General features: G+C 43.4%; 1 protein-coding gene across 3 annotated transcripts in view; it reads right to left on the bottom strand.

Annotated features, from left to right (window-relative positions):
• Nucleotides 1–3,416: 3,416 nt before the first annotated feature.
• The window catches only part of TRAF5 (TNF receptor associated factor 5), a 44,212-nt gene continuing 25,947 nt past the window's right edge, over nt 3,417–21,681 (bottom strand). For all 3 annotated transcript variants that reach the window (XM_026509094.4, XM_057315358.1, XM_057315359.1), the window contains 9 exons: nt 21,568–21,625; nt 18,819–18,920; nt 16,392–16,556; nt 15,695–15,772; nt 15,290–15,364; nt 12,323–12,415; nt 8,153–8,293; nt 6,457–6,625; nt 3,417–5,806 (listed from right to left, as the gene is read on the bottom strand). In XM_026509094.4, the coding sequence (XP_026364879.1) occupies nt 5,229–5,806; nt 6,457–6,625; nt 8,153–8,293; nt 12,323–12,415; nt 15,290–15,364; nt 15,695–15,772; nt 16,392–16,556; nt 18,819–18,920; nt 21,568–21,625 (1,459 nt within the window). In that variant the 3' untranslated portion in view covers nt 3,417–5,228. The remainder of the gene's footprint in view (nt 5,807–6,456; nt 6,626–8,152; nt 8,294–12,322; nt 12,416–15,289; nt 15,365–15,694; nt 15,773–16,391; nt 16,557–18,818; nt 18,921–21,567; nt 21,626–21,681) is intronic.

The following is a 21,681-nucleotide window of genomic DNA, read 5'->3' on the forward strand; positions in this document are numbered from 1 at the left end:
ATGATTTAGTAAGGACCCAGGCACAGAAACACAATTGCAGTATGACACAACTTTAATACTGTTCCCATCTCCTCTCTTGTCACCTTCTTACCCATGTTCCACACAGAGCAGTTTCAGAACACATTAATCAGATCACGTGTTCTCCTGCCAAAATGATTTCCACTTCCATTACACTTTACATAAACTACAGTCTCCTGACTATGACTTTAACACTACACTCTGGGCCCTGCCTCCCCTCTACTCTCATCAAGTGCCAGTCTCCCCTCTTCTGGTGACTCTAACCACACAGGCTACCCTTGGTTCCTTAAACCAACTCTCTCATTCCTTGGTGCCCTCTGCCTAGAATTTTCATCCCACCTGCGCTGACTCATCATGGCTGACTCATCTTTCAGGTCTCATCTTGACTCAGTCAGGTTCTTAGTTACAGACAACAGAAAGCACTCCGGCTGAGAAAGGGACTTTATCAACATTGCATAGCCCACAGAGTCTCCAGGAAGACCAGAAGCCACATGTAGGTGCCGCAACGCCCAAACATGCCAGCGGCTCCAGTGAGAACCCACTGCTCCTGCCGACGCTTGACACCAACACAACTTCCACAAACACACGCTTCAAAACTCAGGGCTCTCCCTCTGGGACGCTCGGCTCCCTCCCCACTGGGTAGGCAGAGTTTGGCACGTTTTCTTCTTTGTCTTACAAATCGTTCTTGCAACAAATGAGTTGAATCTCTCCAACTTCATCTTTCAAGTTGAAGTGGTGTGTGACCATGCCTAGGTCACCCCTGCCTGTGCTGCAAAAGGGGTCCAGGGGGCAGGTCTTCTCACAGGAAACTCCTCAGGTATTGGAGGGGTGTTCAAAAGTGCTGCACATTCAGAGAACCTGTCATGTGAACACTAAATATCATGTCACCTCAGCAAAAGGCCTTCCCTGACAGCCCTAAGTATACACATACTCTCCCCAGCCCAGCCCCGTATTCTTTGACCGGGCTCCGTCATCTTCTTCAAGGCATTTGCCACAACTTCTATTGTTGTCCATTGGCTCAAATGCCTTATAAATCCTGGCACCAGAGTCTAGTCTCCAAGTGGAGGTGCATTCAAATAAGTGTCACTCAAGCAGCCAAAAATAATTTTAAAATGTATTTCAGCCTTTAACATGGGTCTCTTGGAAGAAAAAATTATTACAGGGGCTCCAGTCAGAATTTCCATCTGTTCTCACTGGTTCGCGTTCCCTTTTCTCTCTTTGTTCATTCCCCTCAATCCTCCTGTGCATTGATTTAGCATTTCTTCATAAATTTTGCCCCTAGGGCTCTCTCTTCAAGTGTTTCCTGCCTGTTCCCTTATCCTGCATCACAGACATTCAGAACTGGTCTGAGACATCCATCTTTCTCACAGAACAGGGGGAAGAAGTTGAGAGACCGAGGAGGCTGAGAACATTTACACATTGAGGCTCACTGGCTCACCACGTGTGTCTGACCTCCAGATTATAAATTTTACAAAGACAGGGACAATATCTGTTCTATTTGTGCCTAACGGAAAAATCTGACAAACACATAGCCAATTAACATCTGTTTTCTGGAAAAAAAGAAGAGTCCAGCAACTGAAGTACAGAGAAGGAAGTACACAGTACAGAGCAGGAGCGCTTGGCTTAGTGAAGGGCCGGCAGCGGGGAGGAGGGAGGAGACGTGAGTAAGGAGTTTGGGAAGGCATCCTGGAGAAGAGGAGGCCAGGGCAGAATCTTAAACAGAAAGAATTCACCCTGGAAAGAAAGAGGTAAGGATGGAGAAGAGCATTCTAGTTAGAAGTGCAGCACCAGCACAGAGAAATGCCAGTCAGCTTGCAGGGACACCGCTAAAGGTGACGTAGGGGGACCGGCAGGAGGCAGGCATGGCGGGCCTTATATGCCATGCCAAGGAAGCTGAGCTTTGTCCTATGGGTGATGCAGCCACAGTGGGTGGAGTGAGGAATTGTTCTCAGATTTTCATTTTAAAGAGATTACTGGGTGGCAGTGTGAGGTTAGATGTGACAGCAGCGAAAGAGAAAAATAAAACAAGCTGTGTAGCAAAAAATGTAGGCCTTCAAACAGGGCAGTAGTGGGGAGTAGGGAGAGTTTGCAGGGATCAAGAAATTACTTGGAGGTCAAATTGGCAGTACCGGGTGGGTGACTGGATGGCGAAAGGGAGGGAGGAATCTAGAATAGTCTCCAGACTTCTGGCTTGGAGGATGAGGTCATCAGCTGGGGTAGAATAAATGGGAAGAGCCACGGATTGGCAGTGGTGGGGAGAGCCAGAAGATGGCCAGTTCTGAGGTGGACTTTAAAGTACCTTCGGGACTTCGAAGACGAGACGTGCAGCAGGTACTTGGATATTTGAGGCTGCAGCTTACGGCAGGTCAGGGGCAGAGACGCAGAGATGCTCCTGAGGAGGGAGCAGCACGGACGGAGGGGACCCTGAGTTTAAGAGTTGGCTGTGGGGTGCACTGGGAGGAACTGCTGTTTTCAGGGGGGCATCTGGCCCTCCTGACATTCATTTGCCTTCCCACCTCTCTTGGTACGTCTTTTCCCTCCGACCATTCCTTCTCCAAATGCTTTGCTGGCTCCTCTTCCTCCTTTCCTAAAATGTGGTGTTCCCAGGTGATTTCCCCACCTGGGCTCCCTCCTGTGCGTCCATCAAAGCTTTATCTCCGGTCCAGAATTCTTACGTAGAGTTAAGACCCATGTCTCCCACCACTTTCTAAGAGAAAAGAGGTAGTTAGACTGAGTGTCCAAGGAACCACACAAAGGGCGTGTGGCTCTCCGTTCTGTTTGCTTGCATACAAGACTGTCACTGTGACCTGGAAACTGGCTTTAACTATCTCCTGTCTCTCTGAAAAACCAAACTTGGACATCAGGGGTCAGAATTCAGATCTGTTCATATGCATTGATATGTACCCCACCTTTCCACCCTACTTTAATCCTGTACATACCTTTCTCGAGGTTTTTAACTTCCTTTTATGCCTAGTGTATTGTTTTCATTAGGAATTTAAATCAGACCAAGATAGAGATAAAAATTTAAATATTTCTGATATAGGGGTGCCTGGCTGGCTTAGTCGTAGAGCATGTGACTCTTGATCTTGGGGTTGTGAGTTCGAGCCCCATGTTGGGTGGAGAGATTACTTAAAAAATAAAATCTTTATATATTTCTGATATAGAATAAAAATACCTACTCTGATCATAAAAGAGGAAAAATAGTCTACATGGATCCACTTCTTTAAAACAAAAATCACAACTCTTATTTTGGAGAAAGGAGTGCTTTTTCCTCTGGAATACCTTGTTCCATGATCACTGTTTTAATGATGAAGGGACTCTGAGCTCGTAAGCAAACCATGCCACGACTGAAGCTTTTTATGTAGAGAAGCTGGTTAGAACACAAAACCAAACCAGTATTTTGATAAATTCACTTTAAAATGTTTTCCATACAAGCTCCTTCAAACTAGTGACAACAATATGAACTTCGACTCCCAAGGAGTTGGACCGGATTAAAAACACTGAAAACAAACACGCAGAACCAGGCGGTCTGGCTGTGTGATCTGCATTGGTGTGAGCTCAGTCTGTCGACCATCGGTTGTACCCGCGTTCACCAGGGGCTACGGTGTGGTTCTTTAGTATGTGTCCACTGTGAACTTACTTCTTTGACTTTAAGCCTTTGGCATGATTTCTGCACTATGAGTCTTCAGCATCTTGAAAATTTTCACCGAAGAGATTAAGGAAGTTCCCATTATTCCAGAAGCCACTGGTATGAAAATCATGTCTCTTCTATCAGATTCAACTGTTCAGATTTGTAAGGTTAATGGTCGTCACCTGAGGGAGCTGCACTAAGTGGCTCTCAGCCCATGGCACTTTGCCCTTACACACTCAAGGCAGCCAGCTTGAGTGTGAGTGAACACTCAGTTGCATAACAAGGAAGGACGGCTTGGAAAACTGGGTACTTTTTTTGATCAGCTCAGGCTTAACAACAATCAGAAGGACTCATTTCGACTTATATAAACACCCTTGTATAGAGACCCACACAGATAGATGCATAAGAATAGGATCATCTCTGTTTTCACAAAGTACTTACAACTTTGATAAGAAAAGTCACAAGTTTATATAAATGCCCATTTTCATAACAATTTGTGAATTCAAAAGTTCTCTCAAAAAGAATAGGAGATACTGCTTTTCATAATCAGTTTGGGATGGGACTACTTTTGATACCATAGGACTAAAAATGGTGTTCTCCCTAGGTTTTAAATTTCTCTTATCCATGAATGACATTTTCTCCGTCACGTGCTAAATTCTGCCCATCCTCCCATTAACTTACTATTATTACCAAAATACCTTAAAGCTAGATGTATACATATACAGGTACACATATATTTACTAAATTGACTCATGAAATTGTTACTATTTGACCTTCCCTGATGTATGAAAATAGTTTTCTTCACAGGGGTTGAACCTAATAAAATACAAACTTTAGTTGGATGGCTATATCCCCTTATACATACATATATATATGTATATACTTTATCTCTCTACACACACACACACACACACACACACACACACCCCACAATATTTCCTGTTTACTTCAACGGGAAGAATGAAAATCTTTCTCAATACACCAGTTCTAATGTGCTTGCTGACCACTAGTGATTTTTAATGAAAATATTTAGAGATATAGTAATTTCTACAAATTTAGCATTTGACCAAAAAAAGTCTGGTCCAAACTGGGCATATTGTCTTTGAAATCACAGTACCCTGCTATGTAATTGGGACAGCCTATCTTGAAAGATGGCTTTTGCAGGCTTACGGTTAGGTCTAGAATCAGCAGGCCAAATACTAAAATGCTGAAGCGTTTTCAATTCTTCCTGTGTGTCCTCAATAACATTTCACACAGTGCCTACCCTGAGACACTATGCCAAGCACCAGTAAAAGAGATAGGCCCCAGACCTTGCTTTCAAGAAACTTAACATCTTTTAAGAGATATAAAAATATAAATAATGAGAGGATAGTCTAAGTGTTTTAAGTTTCAAACTGGGACAGAGTAAGATGTAAAAAGAAGATAGCACTTGAGAAGTTTTACACTGACTTCAAACATCAGGGGCAAAAAGCCAGCTACAAATGTGTACTGAGCTCAAAGTCAGTCCATATGCTAATCACAGGTGTCCTCCTCCATGGTTCTGGACCCAACAAGCCCTTCATCACCCCAGACACAGGGACTAGAGGTCCTCTAGGTCAGTTAAATCCACAGCCACTTTCAGGAACACGGTGTCATCTTTAATGTAGGTGTTCTTGGCATTCTCCAAAGTGGAGTGGGCCACGAAGCGGGGGCAGCCAGACGCAATGTTCATCTCCCCATCAGGTCTTTTAAAGCTACTGCTGCTGGGGTCAGCCTTGAAGGTCTCCATGATGTGGTTCTTTTTACCACTCTGGTCCAAAAGCATCAGGGTCACCCTCTGCCTGAACGGCCACTGCAACAGGGAGTCGAACTCCCCTCGCATCACCACGAAGTACAGCGACAGGTGGGTCCCCTTCCCGGACCCATCCCCGTTCAGGTACGCTCTAGCACAGAGCCGGTAGCCGCACCGGCTGGTATAGAAAGGCTGGCTGAAGATGGACAGCGTGTGCCCGTCCAGCGCCTCCCTCTTCTTCATCTTATAGTCTGTCACCTTCCAGATGAGCTTTCCGTTATAGCAGGCCCCTTCCAGCAGCTTAAATCGCTCTTCGTTTTTATTCAGTTGGGCTTTATGGATATTAATGTGGGCATCGTGTTTGTTAGTCTCCCCTTCCAGAACAACTGCAAAGAAAAAAAAAAAAAAGATTCCATAGGCCTTAGAGCTGTCTTTAGAATTTGCCCAAAGTGGAATTTTGATATCGGAACAGAACCAATAAAATTCTGACATCCTAAAAATGAACTGAATTCAATGTCCACCAATGGACCATTTGTATTAATAATTACTGACTCTCGTGTCTTGGCAAGAGTAGCACCAAGGAAACCCGAATGCGAACTCTTGAACTGAAACTGATCAAAGTGCAGGGAAGACACACGCATTGAACTAGTGTGCATTAGCAAGGTGAGCCCCATTATTTAATAACTGGAATGCTTTTAAAGAGCCAAACCTTTTATATTTTTCTGTACTTAAACAATGTTTATGCCACTTCTCTCTCTTCGCTTTCTCATTATCTTCCACTCTCCTTAAAATCCACCACTCCCTGTTTTCTGGAATTTCCTGGCCCATTTCCACCCCTTGCCTGTTCCAGCCCCTGCTCATCGCCCTCCATCACTTCTCCCCCCGAGTGGCCAGAATCTCACGCTGTTCTGTTTCACAAATACCAGATTCGACCATTGTTTATCCTGGACAGCTGCTACTCTCCATTTGGCCAGACAACAGAATCATCAAAAGAGACAAGAGAATCATCAAAAGAGAAGTAAAATATGAGACATACCCAGTCTTTGATCATTGGTTTCTAACAGGGTAATTTTCTGTTTCACTGTATCAATCGCTTCCACCAAAGGCCTCAGGTCGAATTTATTTTGCTGCTGGTTGGCCGTTTGTAACAACTGGCGCACTTGAGTTTCTAGCCAAGCAGATTTGTCAATGTGACTGGCGAGAACCTTTCAGTACAACATGGATCATGACATCAAAAAAAATATATTGTTACTATCTTAGTAATTCACTGAGATTGAATTTTTTCGACTCAAACATTTCACATTTAATTAAACAATTAATGAGATGGAAAAGGGACAGTCCAGAAGAGAAAATTCGGTAAGGATCACAGAGAGATGACCCATCTAATAATATCTTCCTCCTCCTCCTCCCGATCCCAGCTCCTGTTCCAAGTCTTTGAACTTCTCTTCATCTGACTTTTACTCCTCCCTCAATTTCTCTCCATTTGGTTCTCTAACCTATCTTTATATTTCTGTTCTCCTGTTGTCTCTCCTCTTCCCTTACAACTTCCTTCTCAGGGGCTACTCTCCGGATCCACTCCTGCTCTGGTAGAAGACCGAGAATGAGCTGGGAGTTGGCCCACCGCTCTGGCCTGAGCACTAAGATGGTACAGAAGTGCCCTGAGGTAAGGCCTGAACTTTTGATTGCTCGCCTTAGATGGAAGAGATTAAATAAACCTAGGCCTATATTACTCCTCACCTTTACCCCTCAGTACCTTACCTCTGACAGGTTTCTGTTAGAAAAAGGTCAAAACTGAGATAGTAACATATGATGGATTTCCTTTTTTTCTTTCTCTTTCTTTCTTTCTTTCTTTCTTTCTTTCTTTCTTTCTTTCTTTCTTTCTCTCTCTCTCTCTCTCTCTCTCTTTCTTTCTTTCTTTCTTTCTTTCTCTTCCTTCCTTCCTTCCTTCCTTCCTTCCTTCCTTCCTTCCTTTCCTTTTTTTTATGTCCTTTTTTTCTACACACACACACACACACACACACACACACACACACAGTATGCTGACCAAGTATGGAAATTTTACGGCCTGCATTTTTCTGGGAGAGTCTACATTTCAAAAATACTACCCGTGCCACAGGTCTTAAAATCTTTTTCACTATAAATTTTGTAACTACAATAAAGACATAATTCATTAGAAATGTGTTTATGGTTATTTAACATTCATGATTTGCAAAGTAATTTTTGCTATAGTTTAGTGTTGTTTAAAGCATTTTCTTTCCAAGGGAATTAATAGTTTCACTTTGTTGACTGCAAAATGCAGAACTATAGATACTCTCAATGAAGCAGACATCAAGGGACTAATATTGGCCCAACATGAATTACAACCCCAATTGCCATATATGTATAAAAGTATTGTATCAATATTAAATTTACTGACATTGTTAAATGTTGGGGTTATGTAAAAGAAGATTTTTATTCTTATGAAATACATACTGAAGTTTGTAGGGGTAAAGGGGCCTAATATATACAGCTTACTCTCAAATGGTTCGGAAAGAACACACACCCACACATACAGCACCAGTGAGATGGAGAGAGAGATGGGACAAAATACTGACAATGGGTGAATCTGGGTGAATACACAGGTATTTTTAAGCCCTATCTTATTCTTGGAGCTTTTCTTTACATTTGAAATTCTCTCCACTGAAGAAATTATAAGGAAAACCTTGGCTATGAGTAGAGAGGCCATTTCTCACCTGGATGTTTGAGAGGAAGCTTCCATTTTTGCCAAACAGCTGTGCAAACTGCTTGAACTCCTTTTCGAATTTCTTTACAGTTTCTGCTAGCTGCTGGATTTTACTTTCTTTCTGCTCTAGGCTCTTATATAAATCAGAAATCTAGTAACAGGAAGGTGAATGAGATCATTTAAATGCATGTATACAAGTTAAAATAATGTAAATATAGCCCTAGGAAAATATTGTAAGTAAGAAAACATTTCTAGAAAAATATATACATATATATGTACATTTCTAGGAAAATATTTACCAGTAGGTTCCTATATAATATTTGCAGATACTTCAAAAAAACCAGATCCACAGATTTCTTGTCAGCCTTTTCTATACTTAACCTGCTACGAGGGTCCATCTAACCATTGTGATATCACTTGACTAAATTTACTGAACTGGTTCTCTTCATTCATTCAGCACGCACTGAGTAACAACCGCAGAGTACTGATCACCATACCATCATAGATACTATCTGCACCGTATCAGCAGTAACAGCTGAAATTTGCTGAACGTCTGTCATACCCTCATATTCATTAGCTCTTTTAATCCTCAAAGAACCCCATGAGTTGGGTGTGATTATCAGTCCCATTTCACAGACAAAGAAACAGAGGCAGAAAGCTTAAGTCACCTGCCCAGAACACAGCTAGCTTAGCAAGTGGTAGGCAAAACACGTTATGCTCTTCGAATCCGTAATGTATTTGAGGGAAGTAACCAAAAGCCTTCGTGTGAGCCTGGATCGCTCTTCTCTTATCCCCTCATCTGTTCAATCATCCATACTCAGCAACTTTAACTCCTGACACACAACAAAACAAACACGACTCTTACATCCACTTCTCATTTCATCTCATTTCATCTCAACACCTGTTTTAGCCTTCATTATTTCTCACTCGGGCTGGACCCACAGCTTCCCAACTGGTCCTACACCGTGCCTCGCACTCCCGCCAGAAGGGAAGCTCTTTGGGAACTGGGACGCGGGTCCCACAATCCACAGTAACCCCAGAACTGGCCTGGTGTCTGGCATGTGTGATAAATACTTGTTGAGTGACTGTATGAATGAATGATGCTCTCCCTTTCTTTAGTCTTGTTTTCCTCTAATTTATCCTCCATGCTGTAACCAGAGTAACATGAAGAGAGAAATCTGGTCTTGTCACCTCCCGCCTTCCTTAACCATCCTCAGTGGCCTTCTTTTACAGACCCTACAGGGCCCTGTGTGATCTGCCCCTGGCTACCTTCTCAGCCTCCTGCCCATCCACATCCCACGTGTGCCCAGCAAGACTACACTCTTCTATTGTCCCTTGGGTCCTGCTCTCTCAGATGCTTCCTTCTCCATCCAGAAACCAACAATTTTTCAGCTTCCACTCAAGGGCACTTTCTCTCAGAAATATCTCCTTACCAGTACCAACAACGTAGGTCCTCTCTCAAGTTCCAAGACCCCGACCTCGCTCTAGCATTTCACTTGCCCTCATTACTCTTACTGCTTCCTGGGGTTGTTTTGGTCTTTTTCCTCCACTCCATTGTTGAGGCTACATTTCACTCATTTCTCCAGCCCCAAAGCCTGGCACCCAGGGGACATTTGATACATGTTTTATAAATGTGCTCTCCGGCCCCAGAATCTTCCATTTAGACCCTGAGAGCTGACTTCCACCTACACGACAGACCTATCTCCCTGATCAAAAGCAAACCTCGGTGTCTCCTCTCCCCACCCTCTCCTCTGCTCTCCTCTGCTCCTGCTCCTGTTCCTTAGTGCCCATCTCAGGCAGTAACTGTCCTCTGCCTTCTCGACTTACAGCTTGCAGTCCCGACCTCTCTCAGTGCCCTCTCCATCCCCACAGACACAGCCTCGGCTGGCCTTCTCCAGCACCGCCGGCACCGCAGGCTCCAGTATCTTGCCTTCCCCTAATACTGAGCGGCTTGTCATGCTGGCGCTCTGCTAAGAGTTTAAACCGATTCCCTCATTTAAGCCTCACCACAACCCCATTTATGAATGAGGAAATGGGGAAAAGAGAGGTGAAGTAGCTTGTCCAAACCCATACATGGCAAGTGTGGAGCCAGGTCTTGAAACCAGGCGTTCCGGCTCCGGAGCCCTCAGCCATCCGTGGCCAGGCTCTCCGGCTACATCGTCTAGGTTAGCGCAACATCCTTCTGCCTTGTTCCCCCCCCCCCCCCCCCCCGTCTCTCACGCTCTCCTCTCCGTCTATCTGTCTTCTATGCTTCCACCAGCTGTCTTTTTTTTTTTAAGATTTTAAATTTTGTTTATTTATTTGAGAGAGAGAGAGAGCACGAGCAGGGTGAGGGGAAGGGGCAGAGGAAGAGGGAGAAGCAGACTCCCCACCGTGCTGGGAGCCCAATGTGGGGCTCGATCCCAGGACCTGGGATCATGACCTGAGCCGAAGGCAGACGCTGAACCGACTGAGTCACCCAGGTGCCCTGCGGTTGTCTTACTTTTTAAAGCCAAACAAACCATTAGCTGACCACGTACTGGTCTCCACCTGCCCCCAGTATCCCGAAGTTCACCTAATGCCACTTTGCTTTTATGAAAGACCTATGTTAGTACCTGTTTTCACTAACCAAAAGAAGTCAAAGAGGATTTTCGCTTTTATGAAATGGTGACTGCTTCTTTGCTTTACGCCCCTTCAGCTTATGAAAGGTTTCATAGGATCGTTCTACTTTCCCATAGTGGGGGAAACCTGTATTTTCCTATTTCAAAAACCTCCATTATTAGCTCCCTATTACTGACAAACATTAGTTCTATCTTTGGCCTTTAAATCCTTTCTGAAACAAGGCAGAATATGAATGAATAAAAAAAAATAATTGAATGTACAGTATCCACAACTTTTTAGCTTACATGGAAGGCGGTGGCAGTGTGGATCCAGCATACCATTCATCAGCTCTCCCCTGTCTCGCACTCAGCAGCCTCACCACCCCAAAACCCCTGTTCCTTGAACCGTCAGCCTCCCTCATGCCTCCCTGTCCTGGCAGGAGCTCTCCTCTTCTGAAACGTCCTCTTGCTACAACATTCAGGCTGACAAATCTCTTCCTTCAAAGCGAAGCTCACATGTGCTACCTTGAAGAGCCTTCCCCAACCCCCGCCGAGGAAGCTGCTGCAGCCTCTGTACCCCAGACTGAGCCCCAGCATGTCCCAGGGCACAGCAACGTCTCTCTTTGCATTTTCATACGTTCTTCAAGGGCAGAAGCCGTGTCCTCCTTCACTCAGAGCCCCTAGCAACTAACCTCCAACCTGACATATGGCAGGTGTTTGTTGAACGAATGAATGGCTGGGTGGATGAGGCGAGTGGTACAGAAAGAGCTTGGGAATGGTTACCAGGCAGTGTGCCCTCTACCAAAGTTACAGGTTAACTGGTCTTTCCAATTTTCTCCAGGATCTCACCTTGAAACTCATATACCTCCTTTAATATGGAACCAGACATCATACAATGGGTTTGAGAAGTCTGATCCTCTGAGATGTTCTAACAGAATAATTAACTTTTATAATAACTACTCAACAGAATCAGCACTTATTGAGGTCCATGACGAATATTCTGGGGATTGTGGCAGGCATTTGCACACACAATTTCACTTGATAATCCCAACTCAGTGAAATAAAGAGGTATGTAGGCATGTATCAGGCAGCAAAGCTTCTCCGACTTCTAAGACTTACTGCAAAATATATAAAACCCATAATGCCTAGAACAGATAATCAACTGTCGTTTCAGAGTAACACTGGTCTAATTCAAAAACATCAAACGCCTACTTATCACCTACCAGGTGCCAAATATTAACCAGAAGGCGTGTGGTTAGGCTGCAGAGAGGCAGTATGGTATTTCGTGCCGAGCCCTGGACTGAGAATCAGGGGACATGGGTTTGAGGTTCCATTCTGCCACTTACAACTTACAAACACACCAGAATTTCTTTGAGCTTAGTCACTTCATCGGATGAATGAGAGGGTTGGACCCAAAGATCTCAAAGGCACCTTCCAGTTCTAATATTCTATAATCCTATGAGTCTGCCCGGCCGCTTAGTAGAAAAACACCTACCTCCAGTCGACTTGTACTGAAACAGAGGAGAATGTAAAAATACCAACAGTTACCAATCCCAGCAAGGGTGCTGCCTCCCTTTACACGTGAACCCTTGAATATTTACCTGTTCTTCTAACTGAAAGTTCTTTTCTAAAACCAGAAGCATGTGGTCCCGTAAGGCAGAATGCTCATGCTCCTGCAGGTTCCCCCGTTTATCCTTCAAAGGGAAGAGGAAAGGAAGTCAGGTTGTTGAAAGGCTTAAAAAATGAAGGTGGTGGTGGGGTATTCCGCTAACGCAGAGCTGTAACAACTTTGCTTACTGGTCTAAAGGTGGGTTGTAGGGAAAAAGAGCCCCTCCTGGTCCCTTTTCCAGTTCCAGGATTTTAAGGTGCCCATGCGACCATTTTATTTTATTTTTTTCATTCTGAATTTCTTTTTTTTAAATGTTTTTTTATTATATTATGTTAGTCACCATACAGTATGCGACCATTTTAAGTCTGTCAAAATTCTCAAAGCGGATTTCCTTCTGTGCGCTGGGAATCTAGGATTGTGGGGTTAAGTGTAGTTATCGTTTCTCAACTAGTCCCACATAAAACCTATCTCCTTGGTGGGTTAGCTTCAGATCAGGGTCAAGCCTAGTTGAGTTCTCTCTCCTACCAAGCACCCAATTCCATGCTGCCTTCTATCAAAGGCCAAAGGCACACAACCTGATGGTAATTCCATCCCACGCAAATTTGTTGCCCTCAAAATCAAATAATATGTTTGCAAGAATAAAGGGTCACTTCTTCCCTAATCATTAAAATACTGAATCACAAACTGCCTATATTACCAGTAAAAGCAAATGTTAGGTGTTCTGGGTGATCTGTGGACCTAAGCATACATTTATCATCAATTTCCCTTCAGTTTTGGATTGGTTCCTCTTCCAGAGAACAAATCTCATCCTCCGCTTTGGTACTGAGGAGAGTTCTAGTGGACGGCCCGACTGTGAAGATTTCTCTCAGAGCTGGAAAGCAATTCTGTATTTCATGCACTAAAATGGTAAACCCTATCTGTTTTACAGCCAAGATAATCACTGGCTTGGTATGTGAAAATGTATGGACTCTTCACTGATTTTTTTTAAAAGGCTTCTCACAATATACATTTTTTTTCAGATAGGTTTTTAAAATAAGAGAAATGTATGCTTATGTCAAACAAAACAGCAAGAAACAGAATGAAAAGCAAAAGTCCCCTTCCCTCCATCTCCACCCCCAATTCCCCAATCTCTCACTCACCAGACTCATCAAAGATATATACACATTTTTAACTCAATGAGATCATAACCATATTCAATTTTTAAAAATATGTACCTTATTCTTTTTATCAGATGCATGGTATTCCCAAATACAAATATATACATTTATATAGTCAGCACTTTAGTGATGGGCTTACAGGTTTTTAGCTTTTTGTTTCATTTTGCTATATAAACATCTTTGTGTGAGTGTGTTTGTATATGTGTGTAATCATTGCATACTTATAAAAGGGTGAGAAACTCCTAACAATAGAGTTATAAGGTCAATGAGTGGATTCACTTTTTTTTTTTAATGAAGACATTTTTATTTTATTTATTTATTTATTTAAGTAACCTGTATGCCCAGCATGGATGGGGCTTGAACTTACAACCCTGAGATCAAGAGTCATATGCTCCATTGACTGAGCCAGCCAAACACCCCTCATTTTTCATAAATATAACCAAACTGCCCTCAAAAAATTTGGGTATTATAAACTGTATTAATCTTCGTCAGTTTGATGGTGAAAGTTTTATTTCTTGTTATAATTTACATTTATTTAGGAGTGAGATGGAATGTCTTTTTTTTTTTTTTACATCTATTAGTCAATTGAATTTTTTTCTGGAACTACTCATATATTCCATTGCCTCTTTTTCTATTAAGTTGGATAAACTATTTACATGTAACAGTTTTTATATATTAAGGAAAATACCCTTTTTGCCTTGTCATATACTGCAGATATTTACTTCCAGTTTGTGGTTTGCCATGTGACTTTATTTATGGTATTTTAAAAAATCATATAAAAGTTTCAAATAATTGTGGTTAAACATCAAAGTTATAGCTTCTGGTTTTGTGTTAGTCATCTAAGACCTTTATTTCAGGAATAAAAAAAAATTCACTCAACTTTTCTTCTAGTATTTTTATGATCTTTTTAAAATAAACTTTTTATTTGGAGTAATTTTAGATGTACAGAAAGTGTGAAATAATACAGCACATGATATATCTTAATGCGTAAAACTTTGATTCATTGAAATGTATTAAACTGAGGTAGGACTCAAACTTTCTTTTCTTCTCTTTTTAATTTATTTTATACAATTTATTGACTAATATTTTTAAGGTTTTTAATAGGTAATAAAATACACTTTAAAATATGATTTCAAATCAATTCTGTTTCAAACTACTTCGTGATAGACCAGGGGTACCAGAAAACCAAGATTTATAATCATCAGAGGAATCACTCCAGAAAGTCTCAGAATCTGGTAGAGGCAGTGGAGTCCAAATTAGAGAAATTACCATGATGGTTAATTTTATGTCTCAGCTTAGCTGGGCTACGGTGCCCAGTTGTTCGGTCAACACTAATCTAGATGTTGCCATGAAGGTATTTTGTAGATATGATAAACGTTTACGATCAGTTGACTTTAAGTAAAGCAGATTACCCCACATCGTTTGGTAGGGCTTCATTCGACCAGCTGAAGGCCTAGTGAGCAAAAAATAAGGTTTCCTGAAGAAGAAGCACTTCTCCTCAAGACTATCACACAGAAACTCCAGCCTGCTGGTCTACCCTGCAAATAATCCAATTCGCCAGCCCTCTCAATCACATAAGCTAATTTCTTAAAATAAATTTCCATCTATGTATCTACATGTAGATATGTATCTCCTATTGATTCTGCTTCTCTGGAGAACCCTGACTAATAACATTGCCAGCCTTAAAGTTCTTCCAAAGTGAATGTCCTTCTGCATCCTGAATGGGATCAAAGAGTAAAATAAACCTGCTATATAAATTACACAGTGGAATGTAGAGGCAGAAACAAAAAGGCATCCCATACCTTTACAGCACAGCCATAGTGCTTAAAAGGACAGTCTTGTTCACCTTCAGGACACACAGCAAGGTGTTCATCCACCTATGAAACAGACGGCCTCATGCTACCGAAATTCATCACCAGTCTCCAGCTCCCTGAGAGAAGTGTAGCACGCAGGGAACCCCAGGGTGGCTTGGGAAGGAGGGAGGGAACAGAATGGGAAAAGCCATGCTGAGGCCTGGTGGAGAGAGAGCTACGGTAAAAACGGAGAAAAACTCTCAGGGAAAAGGGAAGGGGACACAGAGACGTGGTTATCGTGGGTGTTCTTTAAACCCTGGGCCTCAGCTGGTGGGATGTGATCAAACACACACCACATTGGTTACTAAACCTTTATCTTACATAAAATCTACTCAGAGAATCATTTACAGTTACCTCAGTTCTTGGAATAATCTGCAAACACTTGTTAGGACAAGATACTGGGTACTCGGGACACAAGTTTTCCTCATGATTCTGAAACAGAGAAAGGGTGATGAAACAGAGCCAATCTTTGCTTCCCAGGGTTCCTTTCTATGGCCTCAGAGTGCTGATGCATGTCTCTGGGGGTCTGTGTTGTGTGGCTTACCCTCTACAGGAAGGTACAGCCTAGTTCCAAAAAGGACTAAAGATGGCCACTTCCTTCCCATGAATACAATTCAATTTTCCAACTATTCCAAAAGAAGGTCAGAGGGCACAGGACTCACAGAGGGCAGATTCTGGGAGACGGCAGTATGGCTCCTCCGGTACATGTAAAAGGTACCCCATGCTCTCTTTCTCTCCTATGACCTGCCACTCCAATTAGATAATAGCACCCTGAGGGCACAGTATCGTCACCTCTTTGTGACCCAGCACCCAGCATTGCTCCTTGCACACTCACACTCAGTAGGTGCTCAAACAATGCTTCTGCCAATGATAAATAAGTAGAGTCCTACCAACAAGAAGGTTTTTAGCTTTTTACAGAACTTTCAGATAATTCTTTGGACCTATTTCTGTACAAAAATAAATTCAGGAATGTCCTGATTCAGTGTGACGGCTCACGTAGAATTTAGTCCCATAAAGACTATTCGTTGTTTGTTTGTTTGAGTTTTTTTACCTGTAGATTGATTACTACCACATCTTTTTTGCAATAAAGGCATTTTTCCTCTCGAAAATGGCAATGTGCACTCAAATGTTCTTTCAGATCTTTCCGAAGGACTAGCTCCTGACAGTTCTCATTAGAACACTGCACAGCTTGAAACAGGCACTGTTGGAGGTGGTCCTGCAACAGAAAAAACAGGCCAGTGGGCCCCACTAACCAGGGCAGTGGGAGGGGGAGCCAGCTGGAAGCCTGGAGAGGGAGAGAGGACACGGGGGGCGGGGTCAGCAGGGCAGACCGAGGCCGCGCCACGCAGCCTTGTTTGATAGGAGTTAGGAGGACAGGGGCGATGGCTGGAGAAGGAAGCACGTTGAGTCTGTTTCAGATTATCTATTAGCTCAGATTCTCAGGTTAGTTTCTGAACATTTTCCTTAGGCTTGCGAATGATTTATCTGTTCTTCAAAGACATTTTTAATTTCTTTTTGCACCCCTGGCACCAAGTACTAATCTCTGCACAGCAGATGGCAAAAGCTAGGACGGAGGGGAAAGAGAGAAGAAAAGCAGGGCATGTCCTAAGTGCAGGAAGGAAGGGAAAGGATTGAAGAGAAGAAGAGGGGGGAGGGAGTGGGAGCTGTTCCAGAGTGGTCAAGAAAAGCAGACGGAAGAAATACAGGATCCCAGGCCCAAGAGAAGCTGGGAATGGTCAGGCTGTGGTCAAAAAATGGGCTTCACCAGAATATGTGACAATGATGACATGGACAGTGCTCGTTCCAGTATCTTCCAGGTATAGACTTTTAAAAGCAGGAGGCATACATTAATAAAACCTCTGATCACTGCAAGTTATTGCGATGCTAACAAGTCATCAAAACCCTAGTGAGTCCATCCCCTGCGCGATCCCCTAAAACACAGCTGGCCTGTTACTTGTTTTCGTAAATAAGTTTTTTCTGGAGAACAGCCACCCATCTACTTGTTTACATACCGTGGGGGGTCGGGGTGCTGGTTTCCCTCTGAAAGGGAAGGGCTGAGTTGAGCAGTGGATAAAGAGACTGTATGGCCCGCAAAGCCTAAACATTTTACTAATTGGCTCTTGACAGAACAGTTTGCTGAGCCCTTTCCTACAGGAAAGAAAAAGCAACCAGTTTTTCTGCAGGAGATAAATAAATATTATAGCTACTCTCCTTTGCCTCTATTTATAAGAAACAAAGAGTGACCACTGAAATCCATATCTTCTCCAGAATTCGCTAATGCCACCCCTCCACTCTCACCAAAACAGTCAACACTCAACATGATTCCGCTACCAGGGGGAACCTACACCTCACCATGCAAGCCAGGGTGCGGGTGGGGGGCAGGAACGAGGGGAAACACGGAAGAAACAGGTGAAAAGAAACCAGCCACTGTTCTCTGGAAGCTGATGATCTGGTCACAAAAGCTGATGGCTGGTCCATTTGAGCCTCATTTCCTGCTCAGGCTTCGTGACAACAAAGTTGGAAAAGAGGCTCTGCTCTAGGGCCTGGCTATAAAAACATAAGAAAGTTCTAGAAGGTTTGGTGAACCTCCAGAAAAGTCCTGGGGTTAACAGGGAAAGCGTTTACACGTTTAAAAGCTCAGTGCCTGGGGGGTTTGGAGGCAAGGGGGAGAAAAGGCTGAATCACCTGAAATGTGTTCCAAAATGTGTGGGTGGGAGAGGAAAATTTCAGCAGCCTCCAAGCCATTCTCTGGAAGCTAGAGACGCCTGCTTCTTATTCCTGCACAGTGTGATCTACCTGATATGGGCCTGCCATGGCAGAGCCCCACTGCCCTATTTCCAGTTTGGCATTTACCAAGCTTCCTGCTTCCCCAGCTGGATGGAAGAACCAGGTAGGGCAGTTTCATGTGAAAGTAACTCCCCTTCGCTCCCCCTACACCTCATGAGTTTGCAGCTCATACCAGTGCTTCACCTTTAAACCACATCCTAGCTCTGATCTGGTCTGCATTCTATGCTTCAGATCATAAACTAACAGGCCACAGCCCATAGCTTCTGGAACCACCCACCCACCACCTGCCAATACTTTCGGGCAGGGATCCTTGCAATCACGTCTTCCTGCAGACTGCCATGGCTCCCACCGTGGCTACCCCAAATCCTTCACAGTTCCCCACAAATGACATGTCCTTTTGCCCCACATGTCCCACATCTTCTCTTTTGGATCAATGACCCCTAACCCACAATTTAGGTCTAGCACAGATAGTACGCCCTCCATGTGTTCCAAACGAAATGGACCTCTTCGCTCGCACCTTAGCCTTTGGGGTGCTGTATGGTAGCCAACTATATTGCTAGACAGGAATTCTCTGAGAGCAACCCAATGAACCCCATACCACGCTTAGCCCAGGAACTGTCACATAAAGGTGTTCAGTACATGTCACTGGAAAAAATGACAAAGGCAAATATTGGTCATGAGTAATACCGACCTGGAATCGTCCCAGAATAATCTTGGCATTACATCCAGGAGCATTTTTGCAATACACATATAAATTGAGGACTTCCCTTTTGCAGCAGTTGTCTTTGAACACCTAAGAGAAAAGACATAATAGGTCTCATACACTTCAAAGCTTCAGAGCAATGTGAGTGAAACTATTATTAATTTGGTCTTCAAATACATCTCAAAAGTCAGGTGGAAACTTCCAGACAATGGTTGGAATGGAAATATCAGATTCAGCACCATAAAAGAAGAGGCTTTCTCAGATACATTTTTCCGACAGGCTACCCTAAACATTCAAGTCAGGAAATTCAATGCTCAATGCAGTAGGCTGCAGGAGGATCTCACGGTGACTTGACCTCGTATGCTCAAAGGTCAGAAGTGGGCTGTGGAGGAGGGTGATGCTTTCAGCTTCCTGTCATAGTGTAAAAGTTTGTATTAGTCATCAGGTCATGTCACTGAGGCTGTGCTGACTTGCTATTTCAGTGCACACCAGGGGTTGGCAAACTTTCTCCATAAAGGGTCAGATAGTATTTTCAGCTTTGCAGGCCACGATGCAACCTTTTCTTTTGCAACTATTCAGCTCTGCTGTACACAATAGTTAAATTGACATATACGGCTGTGTTCCAATAAGGCATTATTAATGGACACTGAAATGTAAATTTTGTGTAATTTTCATGTGTTACAAAACATTATTCTTCTTCTGATTTTTAAAATAAGTTTTTGTTTTGAAATCGCTCAAAGACTCAAGAGAAGTTGCAAAAATAGTACAGAACTCCCGTGTACCCTTCTTTGGATTTTTTTCAATGATATACAGGAAAACCATTCTTAGCTCACAGGCCATACGAAAACAGGTGGCAGGCTGGATTTGTCCCAACAAATCTCATGTTGTAGTATGCCAACCCCTGATCGAGTGGGTGAGGCCCAGACAAACACAGCACTGTCCTCTGCTAGGCATTTGCAAAACACAACGTAAGAGCGTAGAGAAGGAGGGGTGCCTGGGTGGCTTCGTTGGTTATGCGTCTGCCTTCAGCTCAGGTCATGATCCCAGGGTCCTGGCATATGGAGTCCCATGGCTCTGCTCATCAGGGAGCCTGCTTCTCCCTCTCCCCGCCCCCCCACTCATGCTCTCTCTCTCTCTCTCTCTGACAAATAAATAAATAAAAAGTCTTGGAAAAAAAAAAGAGCATAGAGTAGGAGCTTATACATCAGACTAGGTGCTCAGGGAGATTCCTGGAGGGGGTGACGCTTAGACGCCCTGTAACAGAATTGTAAAGGAAGAAAACTGAGCTTAAAAGGAAGTTTTAAGGGTGGGGTGCCTGGGTGGCTCTGTTGGTTAAGCATCCAATTCTCGATTTCAGCTCAGGTCATAATCTCAGGGTTGTGAGATCGAGCTCCAGGTCAGGCTCTGCACTGAGTGTGGAGCCTGCCTAAGATTCTCTCTCTCCCTCCGCCCCTCTCCCCCACCAAAAGGAAGTTTTAAGGGAGAAAATCTTCAGATTAGGTAACAGTTTCTTAGATGCAACACTAAAGGAACAAGCAACCAAAATGAACAGAAGACACGTAAGACCTCATCAAAATGAAAAGCTTTCATGCTTCAAAGGACACCACCAAGAGAGTGAAGAGACAACCCACAGAATGGGAGAGAAATATTTGCAAATCATATATCTGATAAGAGCCTTGTATCTAGAATATATTAAAGAGCTCTCAGAACTCATCAATAAAAGACAATTAATCCACTTAAAAATGGGCAAAGAAATTAAATAGGCATTTCTACCCGAAGATATACAAATGGACAAATACATGAAGAGATGCTCCATATCATTAGTCATCAGAGAAATGCAAATCAAAACAGGTACCCTCTGGAAAGACAATAATCAGGACAGTAGGGGCGCCTGGGTGGCTCAGTTGGTTAAAAGTCTGCCTTTGGCTCGGGTCATGATCCCAGGGTCCTGGGATTGAGCCCTGCATCGGGGCTCCCTGCTCAGTGGGGAGTCTGCTTCTCTCTCTCCCTCTCTCCCTCTGCCCCTGCTATGCTCTCTCTCTCTCTATCTCGCTTACTCTCTCTCAAATAAATAAATAAAATCTTTAAAAAATAATAATAATAATAAAGACGGACAGTAACAACTTTTGGCAAGGATCTAGAGACATTAGAACTCTCACACCCTGCTGGATAGAATGTAAAATGGTGCAGCTCCTTTGGAAAATAGTCTGACAGTTCCTCAGAATGTTACACGTACAGTGACCATTATGACCCTAAACAGAATTACCACATGACCCAGGAATCCCACTCCTGAGTGTATACCCAAGAAACACATACACTTTGAAGGCAAATTTAGTGGCAGATGAATTATATCTCAATAAAGCTATTGTTAGACATAATCATAATAGAAGGAAGTTTTAGCAATTGACGCGAAGAGAAAGTGAATTCCAAGAACCAGGATGTTTCATTTCTCCAAGCAACTCAGTACACCCGGAGCTGGTGTAGGAAGGGGGTACAGAGAGAGCAGAGGAGAAACTGGGCGGGGGGGGGGGGAGGGGGCGTCAATAAAGCCCCAAACAAGCCTCTGAAACAACGATAGGAGTGGGGTTTGACCTGACCCCACAGCAGAAGAATGTGGACTCTGAGAAAGGGCCCCCTGTCCCACTCTACTGCTCCAAGCCCTCTGTCCAATTCAACCCAGAACACTGGCTTCTCCATCACCCAGCAAACTACTAAACCAAAGTGGGGATTTTCTTACCTCCTGAGATCTGATAACCTCCTTATCTACAGGACAGAGTGGAACTGCATTTAATTCTCTGGAGAGAAAAATAAAAATAGAGCAGAATTAAGAGTTGACCTCAACAGCTCTTCC

This window comes from Ursus arctos, unplaced genomic scaffold (genome assembly GCF_023065955.2).
Source record: "Ursus arctos isolate Adak ecotype North America unplaced genomic scaffold, UrsArc2.0 scaffold_2, whole genome shotgun sequence".
NCBI lineage: Eukaryota > Metazoa > Chordata > Mammalia > Carnivora > Ursidae > Ursus > Ursus arctos.